We start from the raw sequence: 21,065 nt of genomic DNA, 5'->3' as shown, positions 1-21,065 counted from the left end.
TTACTCAACAGGCTTTTCAACGTTGTCTATCGTAGATACGACCATGTCTTTCTGGTTCCACATATAGAAGCCATCTCAAAAAGCGGCCAAGAGGGTAGTAAATTTGAGACGCTTAATGACAAATATTAACGGACCACGGCTTGAGAAACGAAGGCTGCCGATGGTGATGGCGACAACTCACTCAATTTTTCTGTATGGGGTGGAAGTTCGGTCGAGGAATAAAGAAATACTACGTACACTGAGGTACACTGAGAGATTTAATATTTGGTTATTCCATCTTAAGCTTTTCTTGTTTGTAACAACCCTCAATTCTTGTCATGCAGAAGTGGTAATCACGAAAATGGTTGGTTGGTTTTGATCATACCAATTGAAACTGCGAGAAGCCTAATTTTTTGTTTGTCTTGATCTCCGATTACAACACCAAAACACTTATATATTCCCCAGAAATATAAAAAAATTTATCTGAGAAAATTCACAGTACGGCCAAAACTACATTCACTTTAAAACTCACATGTAAACTTAGCTAAACTATTCCAACTCTTTCCTCATAATCGGTGCCATTAACTCGCTTGATACTGAAAGTCCAGCCTTTAAAAATATCTGCCAAGCATTTGTTCTACAAGTAATTCATTTAGTCGCTTCTCCCGGCATATTTACAGATGTAAAAAATCTAATTGCTTAGCTTATTTCTAAATTCGAGGTTATTTTGAAGCCATTCAATGCGATTTTCAAACGTTTTATGACTTTTTGAGAAACTTCGTACGTTATATAATCTTCAATAATTTCTATTCTAACGAAAATTTATCAACAAGATCTACTGTCGTTGAGTTATTGGAAAAATTTAACGAAATTGCTGGAGTAAAAAATAATTGGGATCAAAATTCATATTACGAACCTGCATAGCGCTAATAGCTTCCGCTATAAATGTCTCCAATTCCGTTAAACTGTCTATTACTCTGTTATATAAATGATTTTTAAAAAGCATGCCCCATTTACAAATTGTATTTAGAATTGCTTGTCTCAATGGCTTCACATCCAGCCGCAACCAACCTGAAAAACATAATCATAAAATCAATTGTATGAAATTATAACAAAGATAAAAATATTGTTGACTAATTTCAGATCACGAATATAATACATTGAAAAGTTATTTATGTTTACAATCATATCTATGATAATAATACATTTTTCTTCAATTATTGTGACGTTATTTACATCGGGCAGACGTCTCAGTATTTGGAAAATAGAATCAATGCCATTAAAAAATGAACATTAACAAAACATGCATTCAATTATGAAGATTCAAAAATTCTCGAGACCGAGTCAAAACCCGAAAAAGGGTATTTTTAGAAATGATTCACATAAATTTTTTCAAGAAAGATGTCAATGATAGAAAAGATCTAAACGATACCGGTCAAATTTGAAATGATAAAGACGAATTTAGGACAATCCATAACAGAGAAGCATCTGATCCAGAATGGGCGGCTGCAAACAGCAAGTATATCCAGAATGGGCGGCTCCAAACAGAGATTATATTCAGAATAGACAGCGATTGATTCGTAATGGGCGGCTGCAAACTGCACTTACACCCAGAGTTGTCGGCTGGAAACTGCGACTGTATCCAAAATGGGGGGCTGCTAACAGTGATTATATCCAGAACAGGACGCTGCAAACAGCGATTTAATCCAGAACGAGCGACTGCTAACAGAGACTGTATCCAGAATGGTCGATTACAAACAATGACTGAATTCAGAATGGACGACTGCAAACAGCGATTGTATTCAGAATGGGCGGCTGCAAATAGCGAGTGTACTCAGAATGGACGGCTCCAAACAGCTACTGTATCCAAAATAGTCAGCAGTTGAACATAATCTCCCCAACTCATCTGATAAACTAGGTAATCCATGAACTCCGTTCAAAAAATTCCAAAAAATTAAATCGAAATAATAAAATTCATCCAAAAAACGTGCTCCCAAGAAAGCAAAAATATAAAACTAGTTGAGTTCACAAATTTTGTCGTGCTATTGAATATTATAAGCTCTTGTTTCTCGGTAAGAATTGTTTGATAACAGTCCTTTAAGTAATAATAGGTAAAGTATACTATAAACATAGAAAAGAGAAGTTCTCAATACTTTCGCCAATTCCCCCTAAAAACTTTTATTATTAATATCACAATCAATTTGAAATATTATTTCACAAGGCGTTATAGAATTTCATAACTTGTAACAGTGAGGCTTCGTATAATAACATCTATAATTTATCAAATTCAAACCAGGCCACTCCTGATGTATGTGCGTTTTGTATTCTATTCCATTATATTTCAAATAATATGCCAGTAAAAATTTCATCAAAATTCATAGGTAAAAACATAACCCAAATCTCTTAGCATGAAAATACGAGACAGTTTATGTCAAAGATGCAGCTGGGGACTATTTTTATGGAGAGGAATATGACACATCTTAGTCAATTATGTAAATTTTTTTCAAAATACTGTAGAAAGGATATAAGGGAACGCGAATTGAGGATTTCACTGCCGAAAAACTATTTTTAAAAAACTTCATTGACAAAAATAAGCATATTGAATGCATTGAATTAATTTCAATGAATGGATTAACAAAATTCATTGAAATGGTATTTCGCAACAATTTCTTTTAATATTAGATTTGCTGTTGCTGAATAAGTGTTCACAAATTATGATCTTTTTACGTTTTAATTTTAAAGTCATCTAAATTTTTTTAAATTTAATTGACAGTTTAAAATTTTAAAATCTTTTTTTAGCATCTTTTGTCAATTTCGCTGAAATTAAAATCATTACTCAATTTTTGTATTATGGAATTTTTTAGCAATTGCAATTTATTTCCAAAAGTTATTAGATTTTCATTTTTAAATGGTCCGTTAGCTCCTGCAGAATACAGTTTAGGTCACATCTGTTAGAAAACATTGTTTCAACGATTATTTTATTTTAGGACTATTTCCCACCTCAGATTTTCCAATTAATTTTTCTTGAATACACTGCAGAGCATGACCGAATCATTCTAAATCGCATAAGATTCAATTAATTTTTCGCATCGATTAATAAATTTGTTTAAAATATTACTATTAACTTGGCACTTACAGGCGATCTGAAGCTGATGCTTTTAAGATACGGAGTCGAGTTTTTTTATCGTGACGTTGCGTAAAAATACGTGACTGCATGAATCCTATTGTGACTGCGCCAAATAAGGATTCTGCTGCCGAAAACCTATTTTTAAAAAATATTGAATGCATTGAATTAATTTCAATAAATGAATTAACATAATTCATCACTTCAATTTCTTCTTATCTTAAATTTTCTTCTTTCTTGAAAATCTTTTGAATTTTTGAGGTTATCAAACTATTAGAGTAACTATGCAAATTATTATTTTTATTTAAAATAATCCAATTGTTGATTTTGTATATCTTGAGTTAATTCTATATTCCTCGCAATTTTATCAATATCAAGTTTTTCAAAAGTTATTTTACTCAAATTTGGTAACTTGTAAAAATTTAGAATCTAATTTTGGCATCTTTTGTCAATTTCGCTTATTTTGAAATCATTAATCATTCGTTCTATTGTGTGACTTTTTAGCAATTACCCTGTTATTAGATAGGTATTCATTGTTCAGAACATTGTTCCAACGCTTATTTTATTTTAGGATAATTTCCTTCTTCATATTTTCCAATTAATTTTTCTTGAATACATTGAAGAACATGTCGGAATCATTGTAAATCCCATACGATTCGATTAAATTTTTCCATCGATTAATAAATATGCTTAAAGTATTCACCATCATAAGTTTTTATGTCCTCTAGTTTCAATTTAAATAATTTCCAATTATTCTTCGATTTGCCGGGGCCATTTTGTTGAATGAATCTGAATTCTTTAGCATTTAACTTATTAAGGTAAGGGAAAAAAAAGAAAAAATACAAGAAAATATGTAACTTGGAACTTACAGGCCATCTGAAGGCTGAGTCCTTTCTTTGTTGAAGGTTTTAAGATATGGAGTCGAGTTTTTTATAGCGACATTACGTAAAAATACGTGACTGCATGAATCCTATTATGACTGCGCCAATTAAAGATTCTACTCCCGAAAAACTATTTTTCAAAAACTTCACGAAAATAAGTGTTATAAAATATAATCTTTTCACGTTTCAATTTTTAAGTCGTCTGGATTTTTCTAGATCATAAAGCATGTCGATTTTTTATTTCAATTTACTATTATTTTTTTCTTTTTCAATCTTAATCTAAAATACAAGCTGAAATATCTTCGAGTGATGATGTTAATTTTTTTTTTATTTCAATATTAATTCTAATATATTATTATTTAAAAAAATCTTGTGGCCATCCTGAATTCACAGACATTGCGACCCCATTATTCTCAAAAAATCAGATACCAAGCACAAAACGAGGAAATTGTACATCACAATGTGACTTTGGGTGAATGCAAAGATAATCATACACTTTCCCGAGAATTTTAGTCGCATTTTGACATTTCCTGTGCAATAACAATATTGTACTAATAGAAATGTAAGCTTCATGAAGAATTTTTGTCACGGAACGTTCGCAAAGTCCAAGGTCGGAAGTATATTTGTACGTGTAACGCCGTGGTAATCGCAAAATTGCACCTTTCACTACCACAATGCTTTCAGGGGATCTTTTAAGTCAAGGGACTCCAATTTATAGTTAGTATATATATTATAAAGTATAAACTCACATAACAATTGATTTCTGATCCACCAAGGGACCAAAGCGCTAAATCAAAGCGATTCCAAAAAACGCACTAGGCTGCAATTATATGAGAACAAAGTTTCTTTCAAATGTCGATTAGTTAGTCGCGAAGTTGTAGACATTTTTACAATGTAGAAAGCACTATTCTATTTAATATACTCGTACAAAAAATTTTTCAAGTGGCGCAATCTTTGGGATTAACATTTTTCAGAAATACATACAAATTTTCAAAAAACTGATCTCAGATCTTGCGGATATAAACCGTAGAAATGTTAGTAATATAAAACAAATACTCACCCTCCATGAGGATTTTCTCCCCAGGTATTTGTTCTACCTTCTTGTACAGTTGTTCGTACCGTTCGATCTCATCCTTGAACTGATCAATAGTCGGTGGAGTTTCCTTAATAGGATTAGGATTATTTTCGTCCTTCAGTTGTTCTTGCTCTTCAATGGTTAACGGTCGCGCGTATAGGAGAAATTCCCGCAAATATTGATTCCTATCCATTTCCCATAGGTGCGTATATTGATTAAAAGTTTTTATATATTCGTTCGCAGCTTCCATTCCTTGCACTATCCTTCCGCAAAATTCGTTATACTTCACCTCGAGCTCTTCATCGTACCGGGCAATTTCGTAAAATGATTCTTTATCATCGGGATCGACTCTTATCATATAATTTCCCATTATATAAATATCGTCCAGGATCATTTCCATTTGATTCAAGAAACTATCTGGATCTTCGAGATCCGCGGAAGGAACGAATACTATGACTTGATCGTGCAGTTCCATCAATAATTCCAAGAACGGCGTTAACGGAAGAATATCGCCGGTTTCGGAATTCAGAAGAATGATATTCAAATTGATCGCAGACATTATTTTATCTTTCACCATACCGTCGATATCTTTCAAATACGGATCCCACAATATTTGCTTTTTTGCTCTCAATATATTCATTGCTTCGAGTTTTGCAGCCGCTTCTTGTTCTCTTGCAATTTCGGAATCGGTCTTTTTCGGTGGTGGAGGTTCTTTCGTTTTCCCTTTTGGCCTTTCCTCTTTCTTACCTTTCCCTTTCGGTTTTTCCGGTTCTGGCGGCGGTAAAGTCTCCTCCTCTTCATCCTCTTCTTCCTCGCCAGAGATAGGTTCCTCAACCTCTAATAGCGTGAATAAATGATAATTTTCTTTCATCGCTTCTTCTAATTGAATACTACAAGCGGTTATGTGCTCATATCGTTTTTGACATCGATCAACTCTCTCGTCTATACACAACAAATTTTCCTTTTTGCCATCTTTTCGTTCGTATAAAGGTTTCGTTGACCATTCCGATATCGCTGCCATCAAATTTGATACGTTTTCTTGAGCCTTCTTCACGCGATCCGTTAATTGTTTTATCACGTCGTATATTTCAACGATTATATCTGGATCTGAAAAGTGAGATTCATGCATTATTTCAGTCGATACAACCATCAAGTTCAATTAAAACTATATACCGAGTGAGTTTGATATTATAGAACGACTCAATTATCTCGGAAATGGCTTGAACGATTTTTATGAATTTGGTATTCACATTGTTGTCAGATCTTTCCTTTTCCGGAAAAATAATGAACTTTTTTAATTCAAATGGATCATCCTGTATATTTTCCGCTTTACGTAATCCTTAAGAAATACTCGTTATCTTCACCGAAGTTAAAATAATACATTTAGGTGACTATGACTGCTACAATAACAAATTTAACGTTTCAATAAATTATTAAAAGTCACCATGGATCGTTTATGTGAAAAAAAAAACGAATTGATATTTTAATGATATTAATATATGGTGATAGGCGTAGAAGTCAACAAGAAACGTGTAATATCTTTAATAATTTATATCCTAACCGAAATCCCATTACAAGATTTACTGTCAGTGGATTAGTAAAAAATTTATCCTAATCAGAAAAACAAATCTTTAGATGTTTGTGTCCGGTTGAGTATTAGACAAATATCCAGGGAACTTGATATTTTGCGAATATCCGTGATGAAAATTTGATTCAATTTAATAATAAATTCCATAAGTACTAAGTAACGTTGGTTCGAGAATTGTCAGATGACGATTTTGATAGACGTGAAGAGTTTGCAGACCTAATCATGGGAAAATGATACAATCAAAACGTAAATCGGGATAATTGTAGATTCTGGTCACGTAACAATCCTTGTTGGATGGGTTAATCCGCCATCCAATATCCCGAAAAACTGAATGTATGGGTTGGAATAATATGCGACAAAATAATTGGTCAATTTTTCATTGAGGGTAACTTAAATGGTCCGATGTATTTAGATTTACTGAAAAATTGTATTATACGTGAGTTAGCTCGGATATTTCCAAATCCAAGTGAGTATTTTCATTAACATTTAAAAAAACTTCATTATTAGAAATTTTCAGACAATAACAATATCCCAAACGACAATATTTGGCTACAACCTACAAGATGGTGCCCCACCTCATTATGTGTGTGATGAGGCAATATCTAAGTAATGTGTTTTCCAGAAAATGGATTGGTAGGCGTTGTTTTATCGAGTGGCCCCTTCAATCACCCTACATGAATCCTTGAGACTATTTCCTGTGGAGTCACTCAAAAAACATCGCATATAAAACAATATTCAAGAATTGAAAGATAGGATTACCACAGAGATAAGAAAAATTTAACAGTCAGGGATGTTGCAAAATGTATTGCAAAGTTTTAAGAATCGCATGGCTTGTTGTATTGAAGTAAATCGACAACATTTTGAGCATCTGCTGTTATCACCTTTACTGTATGTTTTCGAAAATTCATTTTCTACTTCACAAATCTGGATCTACTTCTAACATGACACAAACATTTAAAGATTTGTCTTCAGTTGTTGGAGGTTTTCTACGCGATGATTTGAGTAAATATTTCACTGCACCAGTTTCGTTAAATTTTTCACTAACTTATTGACACTAGACCTTGTCACGAGATTTATATCGGCTCATAAATTATTAAAGAATATTGAAATTGAACGAGTTTAAGTAAATAAAATTCATTATTTTTCCGGCAAAAGGAAGGATCTGACAACGATTTAGATACCACCATTATACCGGCCGTATCACAAGACCCTTGCGTACAAAAATTTATAAAAATCCTACAAGCCGTTTCCAAGATAATTGAGGCGTTCCATACATAAAACTCACACTGTATAGTAAGAGACATAGATAATTTTTGATCACTAGAAAAGAGAACTCAGATTGGGAGTAGTAGATTAGATAGTCTCGTAGTTATTAAATCAACTCATTTTATTTTGTTTAGGCATACGTTGTACGCCTAATGTATGCTAAATTATCTACCCTGTTCTTATCTCTAACAGCATTAGATTCAAGCTGGTCGAAAATTCCCGTGTTCAGCCCCATTAATCCATAGTCCAGTGATATGTATATTTGTTCACGCACACGAAAAAAAAACTGCGAAAATCAGTTACGCAAATCTGTTAGATGATTTCGATAAACTACACGAATAATTTTTCATGTTGTTACTGCCCCTTGGACAGCATATAACCCACAAACTGTGTATTTCTTCAGTGAACAGATGCACTAAACATACCAGCTTTGGTTGAATTCACTAGCTTACACTAGATCTGTTGCCTGAAGAGATTTTAGCTGATGCTGACTACATATACGAGATTTATTACGTAAAAATTTGGAAAATGATGTATTAGGGACGAAAAATACTCAGACATCATATTTGTAACTCAAAAAACACGGTACCACTATTCCAAGACGCGTAAGTCTTGATGCAAACGCTCTTGCTGCTTTTCACTCATATCTCCTAAATTTCCCGGAAACTTGCTTAGACTTTGAAGGAAATGGAATGTTATACTCATATTGCACACTAAATTTTTTCAATTGTAGCAGAAGGTCTTTTACAAGTTAATTATAATTTTCATATTTCTTATTTCAGAGAAAATTCTGCATCACAGATGTCAGCTGCCAAGCTTTTAGTTCTCACAGTCACAGAATTTATAAATTGAGTATCTTTCGTAAGTCAATGAGACATATTGACAATCATTTTTTCCATTGTGAACTGAGAAAATTTTTGGCAAATGTGAGAAAAGTAGTTATCGTTCTGGACTCTATTTTCTTTCGCAGACTTGATATTTTGTCTCAAGGGTCAGTTTCTTCTTACCCAATCCTCTACTGTCCCAAAAACATATAAAACAGGAGATTTGGTGTAACCACTCTGTTGACAAAACCCTTTCAGTCATGAATGCAAAAGAAGTTGGGGAAGTTTAAGTTAAGTCTACTTTGTAATTTCAAAGGTGGTGCATAGGTGTAGCCTAGGGCTTTAATGTGTTAATATTCACAAAACCAACGCTTTCTCAAAATAAAAAATTTCTTGAAAATAAAATACCAAAATATCCTTATATTCGTAAAGGTTGTCGCTCCACCTTTTTCTGGGTCGGCCGGTACTCCTTCGACCCAATGGGGATTTATCGCGCGCCATCTTGACCAGTCTACTGTTGTCCATACGACTCATGTGCTCGTTCCATTCTTTCTTTCTTGGTAGATCTCATTCGTTGACGTCATCTATTTTGCACAATCTTCTGGTGTTCTCACTTCTTTCCCTGTCTAGTAGGGTTTTTCCGACTATCCTGCGTAGCACTTTCATCTCTGCTGTTTCCATCATTCGTTGGGTTTTCGCCGCTTCTGGCCGTACCTCTGCGGTGTAGGTCATTATGGGTCTTACCGTGGCCTTGTATATTCTCGGTTTGACTTCTATTGTTGCAAGATAACGCCAGATCGCATTCAGTTCGGCTCACGATGGAAACGTTGAACGAACTGGATTAGAAACTACTGGAATACCCTCCTTATAGTAAAAGAAGCATTTGGCAGACCGCGATTCGAAAGCAATGCGGAGGTAGAGAGATTTTTGCGATAAAGGCAACTGAAAGATGCAAAAATGCGACTATCTAAACTATCAAGAATAACTGTAGCTTAATTTATTTTATAGCAAAATTCCAGAATGTTTTTGAACCCCTATTGTGGTTCAAGCGGCAGAAGTAAATCCTTCAAAGTATAGTATTAATGTATCTTGTTGTTGTATATTCTCTTTTACTTACCGTTAGTCCGCCATGTGTTTTGATGAATTAACGCTTCCAAAATTTCATCAATGGCGTCCAATTCTTCTTTGATTAAATTAAATTCATTCGGAGTCGTATTAACTCTTAAATAATTATACCATTCCACGATGCGTCTCAATTTAATTATCGCCGCCATCAGAACTTCGGTCAATTCGAAAACATCGAGGGCTTCTTGAGGAATTCCTTCAATATTCAATAACTTCATATATCTTATTTCTCTCAGTATCGCCTCCAGCTCAGGATCGAAGTTTAGTTGTAACAATAGGTTATTCTGTTTAATTAACTGAAATTTCGACATGCTTTTCTCGATTTGGTCGGGTACATAAGAACACCAAGTGCTAAACACGCGATTTTGTTCGCGATCCAAAATACCGAGCATTTCATCAACTTTTTGAAAAACGAACTCCGCTTCCTCGGATTTTACGATATCTTCTTCGATTTGCTTAAATTGATTCGTCGGTAACATAAATCTCAATCTCAAATTATTTATCCACATCAAAGTACCTGCTACCGGAGGAAAATAATCGTCCAATGGTACACCATTTTCAATACCTTCGTCGTACAATTTTTTAATCGTATCCAATTCGATTGTAAACATATCGATTATAACGTGAAATTTCGCCGTAAGCTCCTCAGATATTAAGGGCCGCTTCAATAATATACCAATAACGTTTATGAATTTGAAGATCGCTTCCAAATTATGACAATCGTCGAAAGCTTGGGAGAATATAGCAGCCAAACGTCTATCCAAATCAGCACAATTTTGTTGGAAAGTATTAGCGTCTCTTACAATGTGATCATCTGTTAAGTCCAGCACCTCGTACGTAATGTTACTAAAAACTTGATACAACTTGTTGAAATCTTCGAATATTTCTTCGATCTTTTGACTCAGTAATCTTCCTCTTATACCACCTATTTCAACTTTTTCTAGTTTACTAAATTCTAGTTGAGCGCCGAGGATACCTTTTATAACGTTTAATCTTTCCAAAAAATCTATGAGTCGTTGAAAAACGACTCTCCTATGGAAATTCCAACCCTTCCTAACGATAGGTTCTTCGGTAACGAGATGTTCTGGTATGGTATCATAATAAGAGTCCAAGTTCTCTCGCACGTATTCGAATGAATCCATAAATTTTTGAATGAGATTTATAGTCAGAACGATCTTACTGTGAATTTCTTCGGCGTCTCCTTGAAATACATTATCTGGATCTAAAGATAATTCTGCCGAATTGATTAGCATGTTACAGATCATTCTGATCAAGTTTATAATTTTGTCGTTAGTAGAATAATATTTGGAATTTACCCAGATCAACGCTACACAGTGTACAATTGGTTTTATCGCATCCCCAACGTCAAAAAAATCTCCGTCAAAACTGCTTATATGCGGCAATAAACATCTTAGATACATAACTATATCTTTAGATTCTACTAAAGCTGCCACTACACTCTTGAATAAATTTTTGAACATTTCCAAGCACGAACTGTTTGTTAATTCCAGAAATTCTCCAGCTTTTCTCACACGTAAATCTGTTAATTGTTCGTAAATCGATTCTAGATTCTTATTTCTCGATACCCAGAAATCGATTTCGTTATTTGGAGTTGGATTCGCGCCACCAGCGAAAACTATATCTGACGACTGGTTAAGTATTTCCGTACAAATACAAGACCATTTCATGACGGCGTTTTCTAGTGCGTTTTTCAACGTAAAATCCACTTCTTCCCCTTCGGAATCTTGATAATTCATCACCGCTTCGAATACATTTCCCATGTCAGATGGTATTGGTAAAATTGTTCTACTCCTCATCGCTCCTTTCACCTACAGAAAAATTGTATATTTTTTTCATACATTATAAATATTTTGTACTAAATGCACTATTTACAATACTACTACACTACTACATTACACTGTCTGACGAGCGTTTCGAGAGCCAAGTTATTGTCTTCAGAGACGCGTTAGACAGTGTAATTGAGAGTGTTGGTGTAGTGATAGTGTATACAGTGAGTACAATATAAATATCACCAACGATTCTAGAGATTTCAGCTCAATAAATATTATTCTCAAATTCATAAAAGGCAAACGTAGATATGTGGTACACAAAGAGATAAATGGTCAATGTAAATTAATTAATCAAAAGGTGAAAATGTAATAAAGGACAAAAAATGAAATTTCAATGTCAAAATATCTTATTTTTCAACATATTCTCCTCTTAATTGGATACATTTATTACAGCGAACCTGCAACGTCTCTAGATCTTTCAAAAAAAATGTTTCTTCTTGCTCTGCAAACCAGACCTCCCCAGCTTTTATTACCTCCTCATTGGAAGAAAATTTACGACCTTTTATACTTTTTTCAGTTGAGGAGATGATATTCAGACGGAGCTAGTGAATAAGGGGGGTGTTCTAGATATTCAAATCCTAAATCACGAATATTTTGCATCGCAACATGAGATTTGTGTGTAGGGGCGTCGTCCTGCAAAAACAAAACACCTTTGGATGGCTTTCCGCGTCTTTAATTTTTTTTCCGTAGAGTGGTCAGTAATGTCGAATAGTAACTTCCAGTTATTGTTCTACCCTTATCCGAAAATCAATCATAATTACCCCATGGCAATACCAAAAAACTGAAGCAAGAGCTTTTCCAGCAGATTTTTGGACACGAAACTTCTTAGGTCTTGGAGAACCAGAGTGTCGCCATTCCATCGATTGTTGCTTTGTTTCTGGATCCTAGAAATGTAGAAATGTCTCATCCATACTAATAATTCGGTTTAAGACGTCTACATCGTTTTCAAATCGAGCATAGATCAAACATGTCCAAATTGACGTGAAATATATGATGAACGCGTTCGTACGAAATATTCAGTGCTTCAGATATCCGTCTTAGCCCAATTCGACGGTCTGATGAAATCATGTCATCCATACTGCATCGATATTTTCGGGGACTGACACAGAAACTGGCCTCTCCGATCGGTCATCATCTTCAATGGAAAATTTACCTCTTTTAAAGCTTGCAGTCCAATTTTCCACGGTCAATACGAAAAACATTGATCACCAAGGGTATTGAGCATATTTTCACAATTTTGGTGGACATATTTTTCCTTTTAATTTATTGCGTAACTCTGGTTTACTTTTTTAAGCGTCAAACTTTACACTGACACTTCTAATAAGTTATTGTTCGTTGCTATGGTAACCAAATATTTTGTTTATGCATGTAACTGGACTAGACTACTTTCTAATAATTGGGTGAAAAATCTGATATTGGATAAAGTTAAACTTCGTTGTAATTATGGGGGTTTGAAAGGAGGGAACAAGCACTTGTAGAGTAAACAGAAGCCAGAGGTATGGTTAACATACGGTAAGATATGACAAAGCATATTAGTATTGAATAAGTGTTCGTACATATCACATCTCGTAAAATAACATTAAACGTGCAGTTTAATTGAAAATTATTCAGTGTTCAGTTGCAATGTGTTTTAGAACCAGTGTAACTATAAATAGAGCTGTTTCTCAAAGTTTCAAAGTTATTAAGAAATTGCTCAATTATTCATATGTTTAAATGCAAAGTTACTGAATAGTAGGGGCCGTACTCGTTCGAAGTTACGAAATTTCTAATCATTTTATGCAATTTACTTCAAATTTATGTCTCATGCTCTCTAGAATTGCTTATAATAATATTTATATTAAATTCAAAAAAGTCTTTTATTATCTCAAGTTGACGTAAGTATATTATTTGACGTATGTTTCCAATTTAAAATAATCGCACGGAATATTTAGTGTTGTATAAGTGGCTGCACTAGATGTTAAACTGGCCTGTTACGAACCGTCTCTAAGACACAAGTGTATGAATTGTGGATACTGACGCAGTACTGTACGCGATCAGGCTGACGAATTGAGCATCAGCGTAGGTAGTATCGAGCAAATAATTCATAAGCGGCTCGGTTACCTCAAAATTTCAACCAGATGGATATTGAACAGAAAGTAAGACGCTAGGAAGTTTGCACGCGTCTCCTTCAGCGGTATGACGAGGAAAGAGAACATTTATTTCACTGAATAGTCACCACAGACGAGACTTCACATCGCTATATTCCGGAGAGTAAATGCGCGGAGAAAGAAAGACGAAGGCGCGCCAGTTAAAACGAAGATTACACTTTCAGCGGGAAAGTGTTATGTACCGTGTTTTGGGACATGAGAGGAGTAGAAATTGCGGTTGATTTTCTTACTACACAACGAACTGTGAACGCGCAGTATTATAGTAAGCTCCTAATAAGCACCATGAAACTTATTGACAGATCAAAACTACGCGATATTCCAATCCGTAGTGGGATATTGCTGCAAGACAACAACAGACCGTATGCAATGGAAACGTTAAACGAATTGGCTTGGGAAACAATGAAACACCCTCCTTATAGTGCCGATTTGTCGCAATGCGACTATTATTTATTTATTGTATTTGGCGGACTGCGATTCGGAAGCAAGGCGAAGGTTACGTGAAAAACAGAGGGATTAGTACGAAAAAGGCATTTGAAAGCTTATGAAAAGGTGACAAAAAGTATAAAATGTAACGAAGACTATCTAGAAACCCTGTAAAAAAATTCAGCTCGATGAAAATATAATAAATGTATCAAATGATCTCTATTTTTATTTCTAGCAAATGTATTACTATTGATACGAATTTTATATTTCACTTTAGGCAATTTAGGAGAAACTGAAGTACCAAAATTTTTGGTTTTTTTCAACCTCCGATTGCTCCGTGCAGACCCTACGCGAGCAAAAGAGAGCGGACATGCGCTATAGGCGACTGCGAAGCTCTCGCACTACACACTCCGCCATTGTTGACATTCAAGCGTCAGTCGGCGTTGTGCTACAGCCACGTAAACATGTCCGTCATCACTGATGCTCCCGCCAAGGGTGAATTGCGAAGTGTGAATTATTTTCTATAGGCTGAAGGCCATAGTGCTGCAGAAATCCATAGGAGATTGAATCGAGTGTATGGAGAAAACCGAAAGTTGAAGAAAACTGCAGATTCAACATTACTGCTTTTTCTACGGAATTTCCAGAAGGTCTGTGTTGTATTCTATTGCTACTAAACGGCTAAGCTACATTGGCGGCAACTGTCTTTGAGGAGGATATTGAATAGCTTGTCCACAAATATGACAAGTGTCTCAATCTGTTCGGGGATTATGTCGAAAAGTAAGCGTGATAAAATTATTGTTTTATATGAACTTGTCTTTTATTTATAGCCAATCAGAGGTGGAAGAAAAAACAGCTTTCGTAATTATTTCATTGAGACTTTGTATAAATATAGACATTACCTGATCTACAGTATTTTTAAAATTTCTAACGTGCGTGACGACATCGTTGGCAACAACTTTAGGCCACCCCCTTTGATTTTCCACAAATGATAGAATTGGTACGAAAACGCCTTCTAAAAGTATCCCCATTTCTTCGACAGGTTTACCTGCCATATCACCGAAACATAAGACATCTCGGAAATTCTCCATAGTTACAGCTTCTTTCTTTTTACGTATAAAGTAAGTAAATTTCTGTTTCACCTGCGATGTGAAGTTTCTCATCGGTGTTAAAAGGCCTGTTAATGGTATAGTGAATATCAACATTTTTTCTTCCGGATTGGTCAAAAAGTTCATTATTAATTTCTGTAACGGAAAAACATTGAACATTAAACCATGTAAACACAAAAACATCGTTTTTCTAGAGAGTTTGAAAGACTATATCGGTAATAGTTGCAATCCTACAACTTTGCATTATCAAACTTCTCTGTAGTAGATATCGATACTGAGTTGATTTTTAAAATTAAAGGTTAATTTATTGCCTACAAAGCTGCACATGATTATGTTATAGAAATTGTATTGAAATTTAGTGAAGACTTATTGATTGGAGACAACCAGGAATAGTTATTTCTTGTTCTATATGTTTTTGATGTAAAAAAATTGTAATTTCTATATGAAACGTGACATTTTATAGAGAGATATATACAGGTTCATTGTTTTGTGATAGAACGACAATAAAGAAAGAAGAAGACGTAGAAAGAAATGTCCGATACAAAAACGGTTCTTCGCAGAAAGCTGGTAGGCGTATGGCGGCCACAGCTGCCTATTTGGCTTATGAGCCGACTCACCAGGTTACAGGAAACTGCAGAAAACCTACAGCACCGACGATCAACTATATGGTAGAGGGGAATTATTGAAGAATGCAAGGTGGTTTTATAGGAGGTCTTCGTATGACGTCGCTATTAGCCGAATAGAGAGGATAGGGAAGTTTCCTCTTGGGCTTTGAGAAAAGAGGCCGTCTAGTGGTGACCCATGAGGTAAAAAGGGTGTTTTTGGCACAGGAATTGTTTGATTCGATTATATAAATCACAAAATGCCCTCTAGACATTACTGAATCGACACTTGTACCGGCAGTACCTGAGAATTGACTGTCCCCGATACATAAAATGGAAAATTGGAGATAGCAGTCGAACGCGCCAGGTATTGGGATACTTATAGACTACAGCTTAACAGCTTAGGTAATTTGTGAATTGAGAACCACCCTGCATTTCCTACACGAATCCAAGAATTGATTCAAGAGATTTGGGAAAGAGCGTATGTCTAGGACGGAAGCAATTAGTGCAGTACAAATGGATCTTTTCCAATGGGTAAAGTGGGACTGTGGTAAATGTATTGATTATATATAGGACAGTCTCGTGGAACGCTATTAAGGGAGGTATGTGGCAATTGATACTAATATAGTGGTCAGTGAGATATGAATATGTCAATTTTATTAACTTATATGTCAATCAGATAATGAGAAGCTGTCTAATGAGTCCGGCGTGTTAGACCTGATCGAAAGTCTTCTGGACATTAATTAAGAGGGCGGAGGTGTACTGTTTTCGGTTGACTTCTTGATTTATGATGTTTTCAAAATTGGAGAGGGCGTTGCGACTAGATTCTTCGGCTCTTAATTCGAATTGGAATTTTGGAATTATATTTTACTCGCTACAGAAGTCTTAGAATCTCTCTCTGATCAGACGTTGAAATACTCAGGATGCTCATGATTCTCCGCCGGGTTTGGGAAGAAGAACGGTGTTGGTATATTCGGGTAGCTGGCTACATAAAACAACATCGATAAGGTATACGACGTTTGAGCCTGGAAACGTGGGGCCCGAAATTAGTACATCACCAAACGGCATTTCTGGCACTTTGTACAGGTCGGACATGACACACCCGTCGGTTTTCCCGGGCGAAAAATTGGGCTGAAAAACCTCATATGGTGCACGAGTGAAAACTCTTGGATAGTGGGGTCCGAACCTCAAATAAGAACGCCAGAAGCTTTGGAGGTCAGAAAAGCCTCGCCAGAAATGGCCGAAAGTGCCGAAAAATTCGCCCGAAAAATGAAAACACTAATGAAAACCTTGTGGAATGGGAAGTTGGACTCTCAACTAGTAGCGGTGTAATAGTGCCAGAAGTTTTGTAGGTCGGGAAACCCTCGCCAGAAGCGACCAAAAGTGCCGGAAAATTCATCAAAAAAACCTCACGTGGTATACACGTCAAACCTTTTTACTTGACTTTTGAAATCGTAACTAAGAGTGGTGTAATAACGCCAGAAGTTTCACAGGTCGAAAAACCTCAGGAAAAAAGAAAAATTGACGTACTTGTGAAAATGAAACTTTTCGCTTTCGGCTCAAACGAAAATTATTTTTGTCGGCTTCATTGAAACGATCAGTTTACGCTACCCAAAAAAAAATAATTAGGAAACGATGAAAGCTCGCTGAAATACCATCTTTTTTTTCACACGCGTGATTTCATACCGCTTACTAATTTTCGGCCGCCGCCGCCAACTTCGCCGCCGCGAAAATGGGCTTGTTTTTGTTAATTCATTCACCGCGCTAATTATTAACTTATTTTCATGAACTTTTTTTTAAAATGTCTGGGAACAGTTGTATCTTTGCGAAAAGTCCGTCCTGGCTGGCATTTTCATATCCGACCTGTACAGAGTGCCAGGAATGCCGTTTGGTGATGTACTAATTGCGTTTCTAAGCTCAAACTTCGTGTACCTTATCGATGATGTTTTATGTAACCAGCTCTGGGACTAGTAGATTTTTAACATTGAAAAAGGTTTTTCTGTTTAGAGAATCCGAGTTTTTCCCAACTCGACAAGCCGAACGAACGATCCCGATAGTGAATGGTGCATGAAGTATATTTTCATTTAGGTTGGTAATTCTGTGGAGCTTTTGCATGACAAAAGTTTCGCCGAAGGAAATTCAAGTCAGTTATCTCATGTAAACTGTAAATTATATAATCATATATTCAAAAATAACTATTATATTATCATAAAAATATTCTCTGTCTATGAAAAATCATTATTCCTAAAGTATTTCAATAAAATTGAATGAATTCTGTCTGCTGCGCACTCCAAATAAAGATACCTTAACTACTTACTTTGTATTCTTCCTGTTGAATCATCTTGTTCCATTTTTCTTGTTTCAATCTGTGCGATTTGGTTAAATACGTTAAAATGAATTCTAATCTATCATCTTCGCCTTCATCCTCGGCCTTTTTATCACCCATAATCTATTATTATATAAGTTTAATACAGAAACCCCTCAATACACATGTCAAATGGACGGGAAAACATTTCAAACTTGTAATAAACACTTCGCTTAGCAACGACCCGAAACCCCAGTTATAGTCCAGAAAGAAAGACTGACTCACCACAACAGGATTGATTACAGGGTAAACTGAGTTTTCTGAAATACGCGGAAAATCATTTTCAACGAAAAAAAAAACCTTTCTGAAACAATTTTAAATAATAAATTATTTATCTGATTTTTTGAATCTATAGTTGATTTTGTTGTGAAAACGTGAAATAAGAATGATCAAATACATTCGTACCGTAATGTCACAACAGTTTATACGGTGTGGAACAGTCAAATGGAATATGATGTGTCATGTGACAGTGTCCAATAACAACTTTCATATTTTAATTACAGCCCCTGTATATTATTTATTTTTTGGATTCTTCAGTAATTTTTAGCCATAATTCATTTGCTATGTCATGGAACTAGCTTAAGCTGTTTAGAAAATATTCAGTGTTTCCATACTTATTACAAATATTGATATTAAGAAAATAATTTTATTCCAAAAATTCGCCACATTGCAGTCAATACTTATTTCCCTTTTAGCTCTCGATAATGAGATATTAAGCAAAAATCGATTTTTATTTAAATGAATCAAAAAAATACAGACAAAGTTTGTTTGTTTTCGCGCAACTGAACTTTCCTCACAACCCAGAGCGGTCCTATGCATGACGTTTCAATTCCAAACTTACTCCACTGCCTGAGGGACCGTATTTAAATGTATTTTACAGTTTAGTTGGACCGTCTTGGGTCCTTGAAACATCGCCCTACACTTAGTCCATTTGATTTTTTTTTTCATGATCTGCAACTCCATTTTCAACTCCATTATAAAACAAAAACCTTACTTTTTATATTTTTTTTGTTTTCTTCAACATAATTCGAAAAATATTTGCTTAAAGTTTATCTTTGTGCTACCTTCACGTTACCTTAATATAATGTACACTTTACATAAAAACCTGAATCATCGTTCAAAGAGTGAAGAAGCAAACAAAAAGTTATTTTTCCATACTGCAAGAAAACATACATAAATAAAAGTTATGATTTCGCAACTTTGACGCATATAACTCAGAAACGAGGGTTCGTATGAGAAAATTTGTCACAGTACTATTTTCACGGAACACCCTGTATATTCTATCAACTGAAGGAGTATTAAAGTAAAGTACTTTGAGGCAGGATTTGAGAGCTGCGCGAAGATGATAGAAACTAAATTTATCTCTGAATGTATCTCTGAAACTATTGCTACCACATCTTACATTTTAGAACACAGCAAAAAAGCATGTTCGCAAATTAATTTCAATAATCCCAAAATAACTTCACTAAATGCTTTATTCACCATAATAAAACTCATTTTCCATATTTTAGTTTGATTATTGATAAAAGCGTATGTTATATACTTGTTTAAACTATAATTTATTTAACCATGGAACTGAGTTACCTTAAATTAGTAGTTAGGTTATGTTAGTTTAGGTTAGGTTGGGTTTAGTTAGGTTAGGTTATTCTAGCTTAAGTACCAGTTACTTCCAGATCTGAATTGTAGTTCAAAAAACAATGAGCATCTGTATTTTAAATTGTTGCTAAAAGGCAGAGTTGATAATAAATCATATGGTAAAATTCGAGAGTATGAATTGTATTTGCTGCTCCCGAAATGTGGATATGATATTGACTTGTATTTATCGAACCTGTTGACATTTGACGTTTTCGGTTTGTTGTCATAGTCAGTCGTATATTTTACGTCCTATTATCCATCTTGTAAAATTGGATTCATATTGAAGTAAGAATAATGTTCAAACTCAAAATCGGTAGAATAATTTCATCGTTAACATCACTAATAGATGATTTTTTCTCGGTTTATTACCAATAGAAACAAGACGCTATTATGAAAATCATGATTTTAGATTGTCAAATATTTTTTTTAACATAGCGAAAACATAAGTTTCCATTCTGTCGAGTTTCATTAACAAATCGTATGGAAAGCGATATTATTTTTGGTGAAAAAGAGTGCTATAAGCTTCCATGAAAATTAATTGACTACCATAATCGACAAAACCTTTCAATCGGGAAATACGAATTATTTTCGACGTATTACCGTTAATAGCTTCGAAAACACTTCATTTGACCAATACTAGTACACGACAACGTCTCTCATAAAACAGCGATAAACAGAATTGAACTGACATAATAATTATTATGTGGGAAATTCGATTAAAAAAATCCAGCAGTAATACATGAAATAATCAAGTATCAGGACCTTGTCAGTACAAAAATGTAGTTCAAAAAACAAAAAGAAACAAAGCAAAAGGTTTCACATTTCGACAGGTTTTATACTAATTTCATTACGCTCACAAATGTATCGCTATTTAAATCGAGTGAATAGATTGGGTTAAGTTAGGTTAGGATGGATTCCCGCCATAAACAACAAGGATAGTGTTGAAAATCATTCCAGAGAAATTGGAGATAATCAAAGTGACATTTTTGCTCAAAGGGAATTATTGAAACAATCCTATAGAGAGACAAGGCTACTTATAAAACAGAGGTGTCGATTAATAAAATTAAATGAGTTT

At 34.8% G+C, this 21,065-nt stretch overlaps 1 protein-coding gene across 1 annotated transcript in view; it reads right to left on the bottom strand.

The window, feature by feature from the left end:
* The window catches only part of LOC130892727 (dynein beta chain, ciliary-like), a 62,217-nt gene extending 43,641 nt beyond the window's left edge, over window positions 1-18,576 (bottom strand). Inside the window, exons 1-5 of the mRNA XM_057798296.1 lie at window positions 18,308-18,576; window positions 15,182-15,523; window positions 9,855-11,691; window positions 5,045-6,166; window positions 896-1,050 (exon numbers count right to left, since the gene is read on the bottom strand). Coding sequence (XP_057654279.1) covers window positions 896-1,050; window positions 5,045-6,166; window positions 9,855-11,691; window positions 15,182-15,523; window positions 18,308-18,436 — 3,585 coding nt within the window. The 5' untranslated portion in view covers window positions 18,437-18,576. The remainder of the gene's footprint in view (window positions 1-895; window positions 1,051-5,044; window positions 6,167-9,854; window positions 11,692-15,181; window positions 15,524-18,307) is intronic.
* Between the last annotated feature and the right edge of the window lie 2,489 nt (window positions 18,577-21,065).

Source organism: Diorhabda carinulata, chromosome 4 (genome assembly GCF_026250575.1).
Source record: "Diorhabda carinulata isolate Delta chromosome 4, icDioCari1.1, whole genome shotgun sequence".
Classification (NCBI taxonomy): Eukaryota; Metazoa; Arthropoda; class Insecta; order Coleoptera; family Chrysomelidae; genus Diorhabda; species Diorhabda carinulata.
Note: the sequence above shows the minus strand (reverse complement) of the source record. Positions and strands in the feature narration are given on the sequence as shown.